General features: G+C 49.8%; 1 protein-coding gene across 8 annotated transcripts in view; it reads right to left on the bottom strand.

Moving 5' to 3' along the window:
- ZMYM4 (zinc finger MYM-type containing 4) overlaps nt 1-19233 on the bottom strand; it is a 1395070-nt gene that overhangs the window by 85097 nt on the left and 1290740 nt on the right. For all 8 annotated transcript variants that reach the window (XM_078681133.1, XM_078681129.1, XM_078681130.1 and 5 more), the window contains one exon: nt 4524-4772. In XM_078681133.1, coding sequence (XP_078537259.1) covers nt 4524-4772 — 249 coding nt within the window. The remainder of the gene's footprint in view (nt 1-4523; nt 4773-19233) is intronic.

Below are 19233 nucleotides of genomic sequence, written 5' to 3'. Positions count from 1 at the left end.
GTAGTAAGGCAGACATTTTAACGTGAGGAATGACTAGTCCATGATGGTCGCCAAGGATAGACAGTCTAAGATGGCCGAACCACTAGGGGAGATAGAGAAATTAGTCCTCTGTCTGCTGCTATTACTTTGAGCACAGGGAAGGGCAGTACAGCAATACAGCAATAGAAGGTGAGATGGGTGCAGCTTATAACAATAGTACAGTATACAAGTAGAGGTATAATGCTAATGATAAACTGGAACCAAGTACAGGTGCAAACAAAGAGCTAAATGAGTCAAAAATGTGACTAAAGAGCAGCCAGAAATAGATGAGCTAATGATCGGTGCATTAAAATCAAGTAGAGGTATAATACTGCAATAAAAGGCAGACATTCGCTGGTTGAAAATAGTCTAAAGAGGCCAGTTCTTAGAGTGTGGTCAAATCGTGAAAATGACTAGTCCATGATGGCCGACAAAGAGAGAGAGACCAGTCTAAAATGGCAGCCAAATTGTAGTGATTATAGAGTTTAGTTTCCCTTTCTACTCTGGGTAGGTCGAGTTAGTCCATCTTCCATGTTGCTTAAAGGGGAGGATAGAGTTCAGCTTCTATGCTGCTAGATGGTGAGGAGAGAGAGAGGCTTATCTCTGTCTTGCTGAGTTTAATAATCTGCTCATGCTGTATTGAGATGCATGTTTACATATATACTGTGATACAAGGAGCGTCTAACTAGCATTATGATTTGTACTGCTATCTATTCTGATTCAGGCATGTGAATCTATGAAAGACACCCTAATACTGGAGAAGAACAATAGTTACCTACCTGTAATCTCTGGTTCTCCAGTATTGGTGTCTTTCATAGATTAACATGCAACCCGCCCACCTCCCCGCAGAGGCTCTTAGGCTATGATGTTTAGCTTCACTCCTGTGCGAGAAAATTGAGAGCCTGAGCCTCTGGGGAGAACATTCTGGAGGGTGCTGTCCCCTGATTGGCTGCTGATTGGACTATAAAAAATGGCTATGGTAGTCATGTGTGTGGAAGTTTTTACTCTGGTAGCTTAGGGCTACTTTACTTCCGGGTTGGTTATTACCAAGGTTTTTGGTTATGTGCATTTTATTGCATTTTTATGTACCGTGGGACTCCCCCTCCGACGACGGGGAATGATTCAGGCATGTGAATCTATGAAAGAAACCCCAATACTGGAGAACTTCATTACCATCCTTACAGTGAAAGGATGTGGTGTCTGAAAAAGAAGCAGCAGCCTTTAAAATGACAGTCCTCTGTTGCCTTGGGTAGGCTTTATCTGTAACAGCATTTTAGCAGGCCCTAGAAATGGCTAGATCAGGCATGACTGTGACATTATGGGTTTGACTGCCTGTATAATGGTGATTTTGCGGTCTGTGTGCTGGGAATTCCTCTAAGCTGCAGCTCTTTAGCAGCAATTGTCTAGGTAATGGATGGCAGTTCTGGGCAGATACGCAGCTACAAGAGTTGGACATTTGGAAAATACCCTTGGGGCTGTTGTGAACCCAAAGGGTAGAACTTTGAATTTGCAGAGTTGTCCACTAACCATAAAGTGCAGGTAGAGATGAGCCAAATGTATAGGAATACTCAAGTGTCTTACATGAGCTCGAAGGTCACCATGTATCCCCTGTTCAAAGCAGGAAAATGACGTCCTGCAAGGTGGTCCTGAGGAAGCGCTCTGACAGGATGTGTCTGTTCTGCAGCTGAGATCTAGGATACTCCACAGAGTTGTGTCCTTTTCGGGGATCAGGAAGTACATACTCCTTGACCCCTGCTGATGAGGAGACACCAGCTAAATGTCATCTTTGGCAAGAAGCAATTGTTCAGTAGTTGATGGCCCCAACACATCACATGCAATGAGGTAGCATGTTTTCTTGTGTGATGAGTCTCCAGGTAGTACCTCCACTGTACAACCAAAAGCACCCATTTGCAGGAGGCTATTTCCTCCCACTGTGCAAGGATTAACAACCACTTTCTTTCTACAGGTGTTATGTGATACGGGAAAATGGTGGGTGGGGCGAGTCACTGGAGGAAGAGGAAGCCTTGTTGGAGCCCCCTATACCAATGCATCAGCCATTGCCACAGTAACCGGTAGCCATATCTGCCGAAGGACTGATTCCCTGTGTGGTCTGATAATATAGCTGTTGCAGAAAGCTTTCCCTATAAGAAAGAATAGCTGACTTAGGAACTGTTCTCACCTGCTGATAGGCTGGGCAGTTTGTGTCCATTTTCATGTTCTCAAGCATTGAGCCGCCTTGAGTGCCGAACAGATGCTGCCCAGCAAAGAGACACTGATGCTGTGTTGCTGTACCTCTGGCCTACAGGCTGAAACTCCTAGCCAGCCGTGGCTTCTCAGCAGGATGCTGGTGTTGATCTCCTTGGCAGCGTTGTTAGCGGACTGAAGGGCGCAGTTAACATTTGCATATGGGATGACTTTTCCATCCACGAGGAATTCCAGACCTAGTAGTAGGCTTCAGGGAGATGCTTTACCAACTCCTCTATCTTCTAATAGCAATAGCAGTTGTATCTGGAAAGCAGTCCACTTGAACTGGTAATCCTCCACTGAGTGGCTGGCAGCTCAATCACATGCTTCCTAGCAGCATTGATTATCTTGCTTTTCTATGCTGGAGAATCATCTCTTTTTGACTGAGCAGAGGCTCACTTTCTGGCAGTGTTCATCACAATGGTCAGGCAGAACTTGACCCCCAATGTAACCAGGTCGTCTGGGGGGACCTGGTATTTCTTTCCAACTAGAATGGTAACAACTCTAACCATGGTGAGTCCTTGAAATTGTCTGTATTGAACTTCACCATGGGCAGATACTGGACAAATCTATGTCTTAGAGTCTCGACCAGATAACCATCCTCCCGCTCAACCACAAAGCTAAAGCTTGTGATGGTACGCTGTCTTCTACATGACTGCATGGTAGGCAGTAGTGTTTTTAGGGGAGGATGACATTTCCTTGGGCCAAGCCAATGTGTTCAGAGTGAATAAAACTAAGGTGGTGATAACCAATTTAAGGGTGGTGTGTGAGGCAAAGGAGAGCTCGTGGTGTGTAAGGCCTAGAAGTATGAGGCTGTGGTGGCAGACTAATAGCCTTGATCCTAACCTTCCTAGGGATCAAAAAGAGCCAGATCTTCTCTGACATCTTCTCCAATAGGAGCTTCCTCTTCTTTCCACTTTTTCGATACGTGAGGCATGTGGGGCTGGTCCTATAGGGGCGGTGGCGTTTATCTTTTCACTGTAGATGGGTAGATGAAAATCTTCCCATGTCTGACATCATTTACCTCAGGAAGCTCAAAGATGAAAGAGGTCTTGTTCGAGACTGATTGAGCATCAAGGTCTGTTTGGAATACCATTCGAGGCAACAATGGAGGGACATCTTCTCCATAATGTTCTTCTCAACAGTCATTCTCAATACGACTTGATTGCGAAAGATGCATCGATGCCACTAAAAGTGAAGTCCAACGTGGGTACTAATCCAGTGAAGAGTTCTTCCATAGCTAAAGCCGAATCCTCCACTACTGGCAGCAAAGGTCTCAGAAAAGATGTTGTTGATCCTCGAGCTGGGACTGAAACATCCGAACCAGATAGCAGAAAATAAATAAATAAATAACCAAGGTGCACAGTCTTTGTACTGCTGAATTGTGGTTTTAGGACGGGGGAAAGTCACAAGGTATCTTGTGACTCAACACTTCGTCTTGCAATCATCTGCAGCCGATACCACATGGAAGGAGTATGCAGAGCATGTGCCTCTACAGAAACACATGCTATGAACACATTTAGGGGTTAACATGTTTTGGGTTACACAACTGTCAAGCCCATTAAGGGAAAATACAGTGCTGTTAAGAAATATGAAAGAGCAGGAAAGCACTGCTTTAACATAGTTATGCAGAGGATGTTTGTGCCAACAACAATTATGTTATTTAATTTTACGATGAGGGCCCTTATTACCTGCAAATATGTATATGCTTTCAAGCGCATAACAGGACAAATAGGTCTATCCTATAAATTATTTAAAATATATGTGGATTCATTTGCATTCATCCTCATGCAACTCTTACAAAACACAATACTACATGAAAATGCACCTGAAGACAATTCCTATATATAGAGGTATAAAAGCATTGGCATTACTGAAGAGTGTACCGGAGTGCTTTTATGTAATACAATCATTAATGCATGCATTCCAAAACGAGCCCACAACGAATAATCCAATGAGTTGCACATGTCTGCTTTTGAAGCGTTGGGTACTCAGTAACTGCTGTGTCAAAAATCCTCTCTCATGTCTTTGTCTATAATTTACTACTAAAATGTAAAATTGGAAAAATCAGTAGACTGCCACCATACCACCAGTCTGTTAATGCAGATTTTGGTTGTTCACATTGTGAAGGAATGTAATTCCCACAAAGCCGAATTGCTAGAAATTACAAGTTCCCAGAATGTTAGCAATTTCATGGTTTACCGTACATACTAAACTAAAATTAAAATACATACATGTTATCATACACAGAGAACACGCACCTGAGTCTACATCCAGCTTGTGATACGGTGAAGCAAACCTCAAATAGGTGGTCTTGGTGTTGTATTTTAGAGTTCTGGTACGTCTCATGACATACGCAAAGGAGAGTTTCTGGTGATCGCTCACACTCTTTAGCTGGAAGTACTTTGTAGTGAAGAAGAGAAGTGTGTTCAAGAGGACTATGGGAGAATATGCACCTAGCTGTTTGCATTCCCACAAGTGTTCCTCCTCAATCCTTGAAAACATAAAACCTATTGGAGTAAGAAAGAAAGAGGTTAACAGAACAAAACCTTAAAAAAAGAACAAAAAAACCCATGATCATAGCACTAGGTCATTTTATGAACACAACCTAGCCAACTTGATGGCTTGGTAATGTTACGACAGTTATTTCAATATTCTGAAATACTGCCTTACCTTCATAGCAGATTAGGATCTGTCTGCATAGCTGCAACGTGTATAAAACCTTTTTTCAAGAAAATCATTTAAATGTTTTGCAAATTAAGCAAACAGTAAGGGTTGTCTTGCCTGCATTGGGGAGCAAGGACCAAGAATGCAGAAACTCTTGAAGGTCTTGTTACCAGCCTATTGTGATCTACTAACTCTCCCCTCCCTCCAAAAACATTGTGAAAATGTAATTTTACAGCATAACATTGTGGGATGTGAGAAAATTTTATTTTGGTTCTTTAGCCAAAATATTGTGCTTAATGTCATGACTGAAAGCTGTTTCTTTGTAGTAAGATGCATCCAGAGTAATGTGTGTATAGAGGGGGATACCCAAGTAGTTGCATTACCAATATAGGAAGCAGTGGTATGCCTAGGAGGCTGACCCCTCTAATGCTTTTGAATGTAGAGATAGAAGATACCCTGATGAACAAGTTACTTACCTTTCTATAAAGCCTCTTCTGGCGATGACTATATAACTGTAGATTCCTCACCACAGAATGCTCCCCAGGCGTCAAAGATGTCAGTGTTTTAAGTGATATTGCGGTGCCCATATATGCCCCACCCCGTTGAAATAAGTTTCTTTGTGACTATTTCTGCGCCAACAACACAGAGCCACATAAAAACCAACGCTGAACAAGTGTGCAGTGTTCAAGTGGGATCTTTTCGGTGATGAGCCCAAACCATATGGCAGGAATGAGGAGAGGGTCGATGAGGAGGAGAGGATCGATGAGGAAGAGGGGGTCAGTAAGGAATCTGGGGTTAGAGTCTCTACCGAAAGAACAAGTTACTTACCTTCGGTAATGATATATCTGTAAGAGACATAGATTAGTTATAGATTCCTTTTCTTAGAATTACACCCAGGCGTCAGACTGGATCCAGAGAATTTTTCGTCAGCAGTACCCCTGCGCGTCGAAAGGTGCCGTTGGTTGGCTCCGCGTTCCTCTTTGGGATGACGCACGCTGACGTCAGTTCTTTTACATGACATTCCACGCCAGAAGCACAGAGCCACACATGACAATGACCACTGGTGCACAAAACTAGGGTCCTGAAAGGGATTGCCTGACCCTAGAAGTCAGTTCCTAAGAATGGGGAGGATGGGTGGGGTGATAAGGAATCTATAACTTATCTATGTCTCTAACAGATACATCGTTACCGAAGGTAAGTAACTTGTTCATCTGAAAGAGATGATTAGTCATAGATTCCTTACCTCAGTATAGATACTCCAGCAATACCAACCCCGGAGATGGGTCTGCAAACCAAGTTCACACCAGAAAGTACTGGAGAACAGAACGGCCAAAAAAGCCGTCTCTCTGGACTTGGCTGTCCAGGCAGTAGAGTTTTGTGAACTTGTGCAGAGATGCCCACGTAGCTGCCTGACAGATGTCATTGAGGGGAACTCTCCATCCTAAAGCAGTGGTAGCTGCCGTCGCTCTGGTGGAATGGGCGCACAGTCCCACTGAGGGCTCCATCTTTGCCGAAGAGTAGCAAGCTTTAATGCACAAAACGACCCACCTAGAGATGATCCGTTTATGCACAGCCCAACCTTTTTTGGCACCCACGTAACCAACAAAGAGCTGGAAAGCACACATTTTGGATCTAGATGGTGGAGCCTGTCTTCCTCCTTAGAAGGATGCAGAGGCGGAAAGAAGGTGGGCAAAGTGATGGTTTGACCAATCTGGAAAGAAATAACCACCTTGGGAAGAAAGGAAGGTCTGGTTCTGAGGACGACCAGTCAGGAAGAACAGCCAGGAAAGGAGGCTTTGAAGAAAGTACTTGGAGCTCACTCACACTGCGAGCAGAAGTGATGGCAACCAGAAAGGCAGTCTTTATGGTAAGAAGTCTAAGAGGACAGCTACGAAGAGGCGCAAAGGTAGGGCACATAAGTTAAGTAGGAACCACGTTCAAGTCCCACTGAGGCATTACGAAGGGAACGGGAGGAAAAAGATGAGTAATGCCCTTAAGGAAGAGATTTACAACAGGGGACTTGAAAAGACGAGGCTGATCAGGAAGCCTAAGAAAGGCTGAAATGGCTGAGAGGTAGCCCTTCAGAGTGGCCAGAGCAGAGCCCTGTAAGGCCAAAGACAGGAGGAACAAGACACTAACGGACCATCCACGCAGCCTGGGATTCATCTTGGACTCCTCACTCTCGATGACCAAACAAGTCAACGCCATCGCATCCTCATGCTTCAACACCCTGCGCATGCTCCGAAAGATCTTCCGGTGGATCCCCACCGAAACCAGAAAGACGGTCACCCAGGCCCTCGTCACCAGCCGACTGGACTACGGGAACGCCCTATACGCAGGAACCACAGCCAAACTTCAGAAACAACTTCAGCGCATACAGAATGCCTCCACAAGACTCATCCTCGACGTCCCTCGCCACAGCCACATATCTGCCCACCTAAGAGGCCTGCACTGGCTCCCCGTCAGCAAAAGGATCACGTTCAGGCTCCTCACCCACGCACACAAGGCGCTCCACGACATGGGCCCCGAATACCTCAACAACCGCCTCACCTTCTACACCCGACCCGCCAGCTCCGCTCCACCAGCCTCACCCTCGCCACCGTCCCACGGATTCGCAGAACAACCACTGGAGGAAGATCGTTCTCCTACCTAGCCGCCAAGACATGGAACTCCCTCCCCGCCCACCTACGTCTGACCCAGGACCACCTCACCTTCAGGAAACACCTCAAGACCTGGCTATTCGAGCAGTGACAGCAACCCCCTCCCTTCAGCGCTTTCAGACCCTCACGGGTGAAGAGCACGCTCTTTAAATGCATAGATTGATTGAAAGCGGGTCAGAGAGGGGATCCACAGCCTTTGCTGCGCACCATACAACAAATTTGTTCCATCTGCAGGCGGATACTATCTTATTGGAGGACGCCTGGCTGCCAAGATAAGATCACAGACTTCAGGAGGAAGGTCAAAGGCCGTCAACTGTTGCCGCTCAATGTCCACACAAGGAGGTGGAGACCGGAAAGGTTCGGGTGGAGGACTGTCCCCTGCAGCTGCGACAGAAGATCCTACCGAAGAGGCAATCAGATCGGAGGATCGATGGCCATGTGTAACAGCTCGGGATACCAGACTCTTCATGCCCAATCCGGAGCCACAAGAATGACTTTGGGCCCTGTCGCGCTTGATCTTCTTTAGTACTCTGGGCAGAAGTGGTATAGGCAGAAAGGAGTACAGAAGACAGCAAATCCACTCGCGACAAAAAGTGTCGTCTAGCGAGTGTCGCCTTGGTAATTCCAACACGCAGAATTGCTGACATTGCGGATTCTCTTCGGTGGCAAATAGATTTAACCAAGGCTCTCCCAGTGCTGAAAGAGACCTTGTACCACCTCCGAGTGAAGACGCCATTCGTGATCCATCATGCACCTGCGGCTGAGTTCGTCCACCCTGAAGTTCAGTGAACTCGATGGGTGTGAACCACCAGGGATATGTCCTGATGTACCTGCCATGTCCAGAGACGGAGAGCCTCTTGACATAGGGTCCATGACCACACCCCGCCCTGTTTGTTGCAGTACCACATGGCGGTGGTGTTGTCCGTGAACACCTGCACCACTCTTCCCCGGACAGAGGGAAGGAATGCAATCAGTACAAGATGGATCGCCCGAAGCTGCAGAAGGTTGATGTGGAGCCCAGACTCCGCCGGATACCAGAGGCTTTGATCTCCGCCTCTCAGATGTGGCTGTCCCACCCTAGAAGTGATGCATCCGTCACCACTGCGAACTCCAGTTGGGGAGGAGAGAGGTATCTGCCGTTGACCCAATCCTGGTTCGTTAGCCACCACTGCAACTGAAGTGCAGTGCCCTCTGAGATCTGGATGCAATCGGACAGATTTCCCCGATGCTGTGCCCACTGGAACTTCAGGTCCTACTTCAGAGCTCGCATATGCCACCTGGCATAATCCACCAGCAGGATGCAGGCAGCCATGAGGCCCAGCAGCCTCAGGGTCATTCTGACCAAAACCCAGGATAGAGGCTGAAAGAATCAGAGCCCGAATACCCCGGACTGGCTGCTCGGGAGGATAAGCCTGAAACTGCGTCTTGTCCAGAGCCGCTCTGATGAAAAGGAGCGTCTGAGAGGGAATAAGGTGTGACTTTGGCACATTTATAGTGAACCCCAGCAAGTGCAGGAGGTCTGCCATAGTCTGGAGGTGGGAGATAACTGTCTGGGGCAAGCCCGCCTTCAACAGCCAGTCGTCGAGATAGGGGAAGACAAACTCCTGGTCTGCGCAGATGAGCTGCGACCACCGCCATCACTTTCGTGAGCACCTGAGGGGCGCTGGTAAGGCCAAAGGTCAGCACAGTAAACAAAGTGGTCGTGGCCTACCGTGAACCGCAGTTAACGTCGGTGGGCCAGCAGGACGGGGATGTGAAAGTAAGTGTCTTGCAAGTCCAATGCTACCATCAGTCTCCAGGGTCGAGGGCAGACAGGACCTGAGCTAGTGTCAACATTCTGAACTTCTCTTTCTGGAGGAAGTGGTTGACGTTCCTGAGATCCAAGATAGGACACAGGCCTTTGTCCTATTGGGCACCAGAAAGTAGTGGGAATAGCAACCATGACCTACTTTTGGGGCAGGAACTCGCTTGATGGCTCCCTTGGCCAAGACGAAACTTCCTGTTGGAGAAGGGCAGGATGATCCTCCGACATGCGATGGTGGGCAGTCTCGAAGAGGAGGGAGTAGCCCCTTCGGACTATCTGCAAAACCCACCTGTCCGACGTGATGGTGCGCCAGTGGGGGAGGTGAATCCTGCTGCCCACTGGCGACCCGGAAAGGTCAGACTAGGAGGATTTGGAGTCTGCTGCAGAGCGGGTGGTGGTGGACTGGCCCTCTCGCTGGCCCCCAGACCCATGACCGTGGGTTCCACGTCCCCAGCCGTGCAGGGGCTGGACAGCTTGTGCTGGCCTGTGGCTCTGGGTGGGATGTGGTGGGGCACCCCTTCCATAGCCACAAAAGGGGGCGAAAAGCAGACTGCGCAGGACGGGTGGTGGAGAGGCCCAAGGACTTGGCCATAGTCCGAGAGTCCTTGAAGCGCTGTAGCGCATTGTCTGCTTTGTCGCTGAAGAGGCGATGGCCATAAAGGGCATGTTCATCAGGGTAGCTTGGACAACCCCGGAAAAAACAATCTACCTCAGCCAGGCGTAGCATCGAAGGGCTACCGACGCTGAAATCGTCCTGCTCAGTGAATCAGCTGTGACCAGTCAGCAGCGTATAGTAAACTTTGCAGTAGCTCTCCCCTCGGCGACTGCACAGGAGAGCAAGGCCCGGGCCTCCTCTGGGCACTGAGGCAGCACCTGCGCTACCGTATGCCACACAGAGTAGGTGTAACGGAACCAACAGACATGTGTTGGGCCTGGACTAGGTGCACAGAAGGATGTCCTTTAGGGCTTCTTTGAACGGCATGAGGGGCTCCAAAGGAGCTCGCTGGCGGTTGAAGCACTTCTGTCAGGTTAGTGCTGACTGCTACCATAGTTAGCAAGAGGTTGAGAGCCTCTGCCGCCCAACCCAATACAATTGCGCAAGATGCTCCCTCCGCCGTAGCCACGGTAGGAGGATCCAACATGCCATGACCTGGGGAGGTATCCAGACCACTGGCTTTGTTGTTAAGCCACGTGATTCTGCAGTCTTCACTGTTGCCTACCTTTCTATTCAGCTTGAGTCAACAACTGTAGTTAACTCCTTCAGTACTGAGCCAGAGCACTGTGTAAGCTCAGAGAGGCCTGTAGCTGCTAGAATGCACCTGTCTTTGAATGTAACTGTAAGGCTGTTCCAACTGATGTAAGCAGTTCTGTTTCCCCTCCCACTCTGCTAACAAAGTGGTTTCTATCTGCCCATGTTAGTCGATAGCTATTCCTGTGTATGCCTGTACCTTCTATTTGAGTCTCTATGCTTACTGTGCAACAAACTGGGTATAAAAGACCTCAGACAGTGCCCGAGGGCGTTGTATTCATGTAGTCCCACTCATGAGTGGTTAATAAACTTGTTATTTGATATTCCAGCTTCAGTGCCAATCTCTATTTTGTTGGTTTAAGGACCAGTGGACAAATAAGGGTGAACCCCTGCACCGTTGGGCCACTAAAAAGGCTCATTTCCACAGCTTCCCCCAACTCCTCTATCCAGTCCCAGTCGTACTCCAACTGGTCAGTTAAAGGGTCACCAGACCCCTACCAGTCCTCTTCACCCTCCTCTGGTTGCCAATGTGGCCTTAACACACCAGGATTGAAGTGGGGAAAAAAAGTACCCATCAACGCTCATCCGGCTCCATGTCCACTTCAGGGTGGAGGCAGGGCTCAACGCCGGCCGGGGACACAACCGGCATCGGCAGCGGACGAGGTGCCGGTGGAGGTGGAGGTGTTATGAGGTTGACCGGCGCCGATCCGGATCCAGGCCTGGATTCAAGGGGACCCAGCGGTGCAGATGTCGGAGCCGGCCGGCGTTTAAGACCCAGGACCCCAGCCGAGTCCAAAAGGCACGCCAGCGGGGTTGGGCTGCCCAAAGATGGCATGCATCGCTTCATAAAAAGCTCAAAGCTGGGCCGGGATCGCTCAGGGTCCCGGGAAGGGAGGGAAACTCTGAGCAGACCCTTCGGGCTCAGCAAGCAGAGCCGAGGGAGGGGCACCCGCCACATTGGCCGACGGACGGGGAGCAGTCGAAGAGCGACTATGCTTCTTCGACTTCGAGCAGTCCCTAAACCTTCCACGCGACCGGTACCTCGAAAGGCACGGAGCAGACTGCTGGGAATCGAGAAGCTATCGGACCGCTCCCGCAAAGACTTCGGATTCATGGTCCAGCAGTCGGAACACTAGTTGGGATAGTGGTCGCGTTCCAGGCACCACAGGCACACGAGGTGGGGATCCATCACCGACATCGGCTTTCGGCAGGAACTCCAAGCCTTGAAACTGGGCATCCCTCTCCCACCAGGAGTCGAAGGACTCAAAAAATGATGAAAAAGTCAGTCAAAAAGTGACTGGAGGGACCGCCCTCTCCGGATCTGCGCTGGCCAGCTCAGAAAAAGAAAGAACTGACATCAGCGCGTGAGGGCGGCGGCTAAGTAGCTAACGCAACGTCATAACGGCTACCACGACACCAAAGACGAACACAGAGCAGTCACCTTTCGACGCACAAAGGTAATGCCAACGAAAAATTCTCAGGATCCAGTCTGACGCCTGGGGGTAATTCTAAGGTAAGGAATCTATAACTAATTGTCTCTTTCAGATAAAGTGTTACTGAAGGTAAGTATCTTCTTTTTCTGAAAGAGTCCTCACTTTAAAATAGATACCCAAGCAATACCTCCCCTGATGAGGGTCTGCGAACTGGCTTAAAACAAAAAGCAGGCAAAATGCTAGGTGGCCAGCAACTTCTGGTGATTGATGGAGGGATTTTTGTGCAGATGCCAACTTCCCCTGAACAGTAAAGTGATTGAGATGCAGGCCCTAGCCAATGAGCTAGGCGTCTATGGTGATGGTCTATTGAAGAACCGGGTCTAGGGAAGGCAGCCCCTGCAACAGGTTAGTTGTGTTTCACAACTGTAGAGTGCGATGTGTGCGGCCCGAAACCAACACAAGATCCTCTAGATGACCATCCGCCTGAGACCGCTGTGCCGCTAGGCAATCTTGCAACGCACCCATGTGAAGTCTGGCATGAGGAACTATAGCTATGCAAGATGCTATAATTCCTGACAATCTACTCACAGTTCTGTTACTTGGTGATCTGGCTGAAAAAGAGGTAGCAGGTTTTGAAACACTTGCTCAAGTGGGGTTAACCCACCCCACTTGTGAGTCTAAGATGGCACCAAGAAATAGCTACGCTTGAAGGGGCTGGAGGTGAGATTTGGTCAGATTGATCGTAAATTCTAAATTGTTAAAGGTGTGTGTGAATGGTGGTCTGGGTGTGTGCTAGTCATATTTGCTGCATGGCACTCTTGATCAGTCAAACGTCCCGGTAAGGAAACATGTGGATGCCGGTCCTCCCAAGATGAGCTGCCACCACAGCCAGACATTTGGTGAAGACCCTAAGGGCTGTGGTAACCCCAAATTGAAGCACTTTGAACTGGTAATGTCCACTCACCATTAACCGCAGATATCTGTGATGCCCTGTATGGGTGGGTATGTGAAAGTAGGAATCCTTCAGATCTAGGGCTGCCATGAAATTGCTTTGCTGCAGTAATGGTATGACGTCTTGAAGAGTCCCCACATGAAAGTTCTCCAATAGATTGTATTTGTTGAGAGGTCTGAAATCGAGGATGGGTCTGAGGGAGCCATCCTTTTTTGGCGATAAGGAAATACAGGGAATATATCCTCCCTTTCCGCAGTGTTGTGGCAGAACTAGTTTTATAGTACCCTAGGCAAGGAGGGCCTGTATTGACTCCTAAAACAGGTGCAAATGTTTCTGGGACCGTGTGTTGGCAAGAGGGGGATAGGGAAGGATATTTGGTGGTGTATCAACGAGTTCTACACAGTAGCCCTCCTTTATGTCTAGGACCCATCGGTCAGAGGGGATTTCTATCCAACAGGGCAGAAATCCCTGCAGCCTTCCCCAACAGGTGTTGTGTGATCGGGGAGAAGGAGGAGAGATAGTATTTTGGAGGGGTAGCCCTTTTGTACGGTCTTGGTTACCCCCTACACCCACCCCTAAAGTAACCCCACAAGGTAGCTGCAGCATAGGCCTTCAACAGGTGGAAGAGGTTTTTGGAGTGGAAATTTTGACTGCACTACAGTACAACGAGTGACAGAACCCGCAACAAGGAACAAGTGTCTGTAGGGCACTGTGAGAGGGTGACTTAGTATATGTTGCTCACTTTGTAAGTGTAGCACACTGCACTAAGCCAGACAACCTATATGGTGATTCTAGTGGAGTAAGACAACCTTAGAAAGCTCTCTAAGTGGTAGCTGTGGAGAGAAGCCCTCAAGCTTAGCCCGAAAAGAGTGTAAAGCAGCTTGTTTTATCAGTACTTAATCTTATGGAATAGGTTAAGTGAAAAGAATCACAGTGTGGTAATAAAAATATGTATTGTATTACAAACACTCACTAACACAGTGTATTCTCTTCTACCTGGAGATACAAACACAATACACCCAATACTTAGGAAATAGAACACGTAAGTTGCACAAATACACAGTGGTCTCCAGGTGGAGACCAAACCATATACTAAAATAGTGGAATGTGAACCACAACCTAAGTCGAGAATTGACCCAAAAGGCGTAGAAGTGTTGGTGACCCAAGGAACCACTCAAGGTAAGTACCCAGGAATACCACGGAGGTCTTGTGCAGAGCGTGAACATGAACGCGTGATCAAGACAAGTCAATGGGTAAGTCACAGTTGCAGTTTTAAAGGAAAAGGACCCTTCCCAGCGGACCCGGATGAAACCCCGTGGAAGGTAAGAGAGTTACCTAAATCTTGGATACCCCAGGAACCAGGACACCTACACAAGGGAAGCAAGGTGCATAGGTGTCAATTGACGTCAGAAACCGCTGTAGACCACAATGGAGGACTTCAAGGAAGATGCTGCTGAAGAAGAAGATGAAGGAGGCCAGTGTAACTCAAAGGTGGTTCAAGGTGAGAATAATCTGCAAGTAGAGGGAAAAGAGTCTATGTCACTCAGGAGTGACCAGAAGGCAAGGAAGACGAATGACAAATGAGGTCGGTAGATGCAGGGAGTCAACGGTGCCTCTTGAAGTTGCCGCTGTATGGAGAGGCGACGCGGTGGCAGATCAGGAGCCGTTCACGAGCAATCCCATGTTGGCTGTCAAGAGCCAGGGGGTCAGTGTCGAGCAGGGGCATCAACAAGCCTTGGCAATGGCAAACAACATAGTCAAAGAAAAAAGTGCAGGGTTGGGACCAGCAAGTTTTATATAGAGCGAACATGACCCATGCGGGTATCAGTGCACATTACAAGGGAAGTTAGATGAACAAAAGAACACTGTATGTCATAGTTATATCTCTGGCCACAGGTCAGCCCCTGGTAAATTGTACCACAGGTACCGAGGGCACTGTGACCAGGGAAGACCTCTAAGGGCTGCAGCACTTATTGCGCCACCCTTAGAGGCCCTGCATCATTACACTCACACACTGCCTTTGCAGGCTGCGTGTCTTGGTGCAGACCAAACGAAGAGTCGACATGGCACACATCCCTTTGTGCCAAGGCTACAACCCACTGCTTTGGCATAGATCAGTCACCCCTATAGCTGGGTGCCCTATACCAGTTGTGAGGGTACAGGTGCATGATCCCAGTACCCTTTCAGTGTTCAAGTCCATTGTTAGAAATTGTAAGTGCAGTGCTGCCATTAAGAATATATGGTGCTGGGAGTTTGTCATTATGAACTCCACAGCACCATAATAGCTGCACTGAGAAGTTAGGTATCAAACTTCTCAGTACATTAAACTCACACAGATGCCAGTGTGAGAGTTAATGAAAAAATCACACAGAGGGCATCCTAGAGATGCCCCCTGAAAAACGACCTACCACTAGTGTCCAGGCTGAGTGGCTGCTTTCAGCTGCCACCACCAGACATGTTTGTGGACCCCTGGGTCGAGAACCTGCTGCTCTCGGGTGCCTGAAACAATGCACATCCTGGGACGAGATGGCAAGCCTCCTCCCCCAGGATGGGCAGGGTCCACAAAGGGGAAGCTTCAAAGGCTTACTGCCTTTGTGAGCTTCCCCAGGCAACTTGCTTCTTTCAGCAACTGGTCCCCACTGGTTCTGACCCCCACTTAAGGCGGGAGAATCCGCAGGAAAATAAAGTGAGGAAGAGAAGTGTGCCCACCTTTGCCAACTCCACCCCTCAGGTGGGGGAGGCGAGGTAAAGCACAACTCTCAGTCCCTGCCATTTTGCAATTAGGGGGACCCAACAAACCAGGAAAGGCGTATCCCCCCCCCCTCCCACTGGAGAGTGGCATAATAGGTGTACCCACCGCAGGGAAGGGACCCATTGGTTCTAAACTTTCACCACCTGTAACGCCCCTAAAGTAAGAGTTACTTACCTTCGGTAACGATGTATCTGGTAGAGACGATTCTAGCTGCAGATTTCCTTCATGTAGAATTATCCCCAGGCGTGAAACTGGATCCAGAAACTTTTTTGTCACAGCATCCCTGCGCGATGGGGGGCAGGGCGACATCACGCGACTCCGCCCAGACGTCATCCACGTACGTGACGTCGGCGAGGTCACATAAGACCCGCCCCGGCGCGCCTACATCCGTTTTCTTCTGAGAACTTTCAGCACCACAACGCGGAACCACCAGATAAAAAACTGTGGAAGCATGAGAACAGTGTGCGAAGAGCAGAAAAATTGGGAAGAAACCGTGACTAACACCACCACACAGAGTAGTGTCAACACCGCAGAACTCAAAGGGAGGGAAAGAAAAAAGAACAAGCAGAGCCCAGCGCAGCCACCCTGCCAGCACATAGACAGCCTCCCACCCCTATGCCCCAGAGGCAAGGAACATGTGTAAAAGTCATGGCACACGTAGTAACCTACCACCCCCATCCTGAGCAAGGAAGGGGACCAGTCCTAAGATGGACAGGGACAACAAACCTCCAAGCCACCCCAAAGTAGAGGGCAACCACCCCCAAGGGCAAGACATGGCCAGATGACCCTTACTCAGAGGATAGCAAAGGAAGGAAGGGAGTCGAGGACAGGGATAGAAAGCAACCCCCCCCAAACCTGGAGTAGCTAGAGCGGCAGGGCACCGGAGCACCGGAACCCCATCCTCCAAAAAACCAAGGGCGGAATGAACCGCCCCCAGATGGCCACCTATCAAGAACAAGGAAGGCACTCACTGAAGACAGCCCACCCCCCTCCCCCCTGGGAGGCGAGTACCGAAGAGCAACCCAAGGGTCCTTGCAGAATAGGGGAGGAAGGGCGGGCCGTGAAGGAATCTGTGGCTAGAATCGTCTCTACCAGATACATTGTTACCGAAAGTAAGTAACTCGTACATCTGATAGAAACTACTAGCCGCAGATTCCTTCATGTAGAATAGGTACCCTAGCAATACCCCCTGGAAAGGAGGGTCTGCGAAAGGACCCTGTGGAAAAGTGCCATCTTTCTTGCATGGTATGCCCCCACTTTTTGCTCAATTGCTGATGTACCTTGACTGAGTGTGCCCTGGGCTCCTACCAACCAGGTGCCCAGGGGCCTGTGTTCCTTCCCTAAAACTGTGTTGAAGCTAAAACCAAATTGGCATCTCTGGCCACATGGCAGTCCCTGGTAAATGGTACACAGGGCATTGTGACCAGAGAAGACCCCTAAGGGCTGTAGCACTTATTGTGCCACCCTTAGGGGCCCTGCACCCTGACACACACACTGCCTTTGCAGGCTGAGTGTCCTGGTGCAGAACTAAACCAAGAGTCGACATCGCACACATCCCTGTGTGCCATGCCCACAAAGCCACTGCCCTGGCATACATCAGTCACCCCTCTAACCGGGTGCCCTATGCCAGTGGTGTGGGCACAGGTGCATGTGCCCTGTGCCCCTACAGTACCCAGGGCCATTCCTGGACACGAAGTGCAGTGAGGCCATTAAGAGTATATGGTGCTGGAAGGTTGTCATTACGACCTCCACAGCACTATAATGGCTACACTGAAGAGTGGAAAGTTTGATATCAAACTTCTCAGCACATTACACCCACACTGATATCAGTGTGGGATTTAATGTAAAATGCACTACAGAGGGCATCTTAGAGATGCCCCCTGAAACCTAACCTACAATCCACGTCTTGGCTGAGAGGCTGCCACACAGCGGACATGTTGCCGGACCTCTGGGTGGAGAGCCCCCCGCTCTCCTGGGCCTGCAACAATGCACATCCTGGGCGAGGTGCTAGGTCTCCTCCCCCAGGATGGGCAGGGGGAAGCTTCACAGGCATGCCGCCTTTCTGAGCTTCTCCAGACCACTTGCTGTACTCAGCAACTGGCCCCCACCAGTTCTGTCCCCCATTCAGGCGGGAAGACTGATGGGAAACCCTATGTCTGGAAGGGGGGTGTGCCAGCCTGTGCCAACTCCACCCCTCAGGTGGCAGAGGCGAGGTGAAGCACAACTCCGGTCCCCGGACATCTTGAAGATGGGGTGCCCTGCCTAATCAGAGATAGGCTCCTGCCCCCTCCAACAAGAGAGGAGCAAGATAGGGGGTGTACTCACCCCAGGACAGGGACCTATTGGTAACGCCCCTAAAGTTAGGGGCTCCCTGAAACTTCCTTCCTCAGATCCCGATTTCGAAACAAAGAAGACCAAGAAGAAGACGACCTGCTGTGCAGCTGCTAACAAGAGGATGACACCAACTGACTTGGCCCCAGCCCTACAGGCCTGTTGATCCTTGAACCTGCTCCTGCTAAATCCCAGCATCTCCTGCGGACAGCAACTTCGAGAACCCCGGAGGACCTGCCTACCTTGACCCTCTTAGAGACTGGGACTCCCACGAGTAGTGGTTCTGCTCCAACAGCAATACCCCTGGTGCCAGCCAGGAACCGCGAATCCAGCCCACTCTGCACCCGCCGAGCCCGGCCTGTGCCCAAGTGGACAAAGACCCCGAGGACGTCCCCTGGCGATTCTGACCTGGAATCCGGTGCCCAAGGACCCTCCTCGACGACCCAGATGACACCTGCAGACTCAGAACCAGGGACCCCTCCAACCGCGATCAGCAGAGGGTAAGATTTTCCGACGCCAAAAGACACCCCTGCACCCGGCGCCCCCCGGCCCCTTGTGCCCAACTCCGGGGTGCCCACCTATCCTCCAGGATCCCAACTTACCCCTCGAAGTGTTGGTCGCTTCCGAAGATCCTCCGTCCCCGAACCTGCAGCCTTTGTTCACCTTTCACGATTCCCATTGAATAACATTGAGCGCCCGACGGCTCAAAAGCACCCTGCACCCAGCCGCCCGAGTGCCCCCGGCAGTGCAACCTTTGTCCTATCCTACATCCCCATGTGCCCTGAGCAAGTGACCAGGAGCCCAGCTCCCACAGCCGCGTGGCCTGCTAGCCAGCAGCCACCAACCGAACGCTCCCTGCCTCTCATTGGATAACATTGGGCCTAATTACCTCTGCACCCGGCTGCCCCTGTGCCGATGAGGGTGTACCAACTGTACCTACCTGACCCTGGGAGCCCAGAGTCTATGCCCAGAACCTTAACGCAGCCAGTCGAGTACTTACCTAAAAGCCGATAACTCACTTTTCTTCCATAGGCTAACATCGACTGGTTTCACTTGGAGTTTTGGAACTTTAAAATATTCACCTAAAATCAGCCGAACTACGAATTCCGATTTACTCACCTGT

The sequence above is a fragment of the Lissotriton helveticus genome, chromosome 3_1 (assembly GCF_964261635.1).
Source record: "Lissotriton helveticus chromosome 3_1, aLisHel1.1, whole genome shotgun sequence".
Taxonomy (NCBI): domain Eukaryota; kingdom Metazoa; phylum Chordata; class Amphibia; order Caudata; family Salamandridae; genus Lissotriton; species Lissotriton helveticus.
This window is presented reverse-complemented; position numbering and strand designations above follow the sequence as displayed.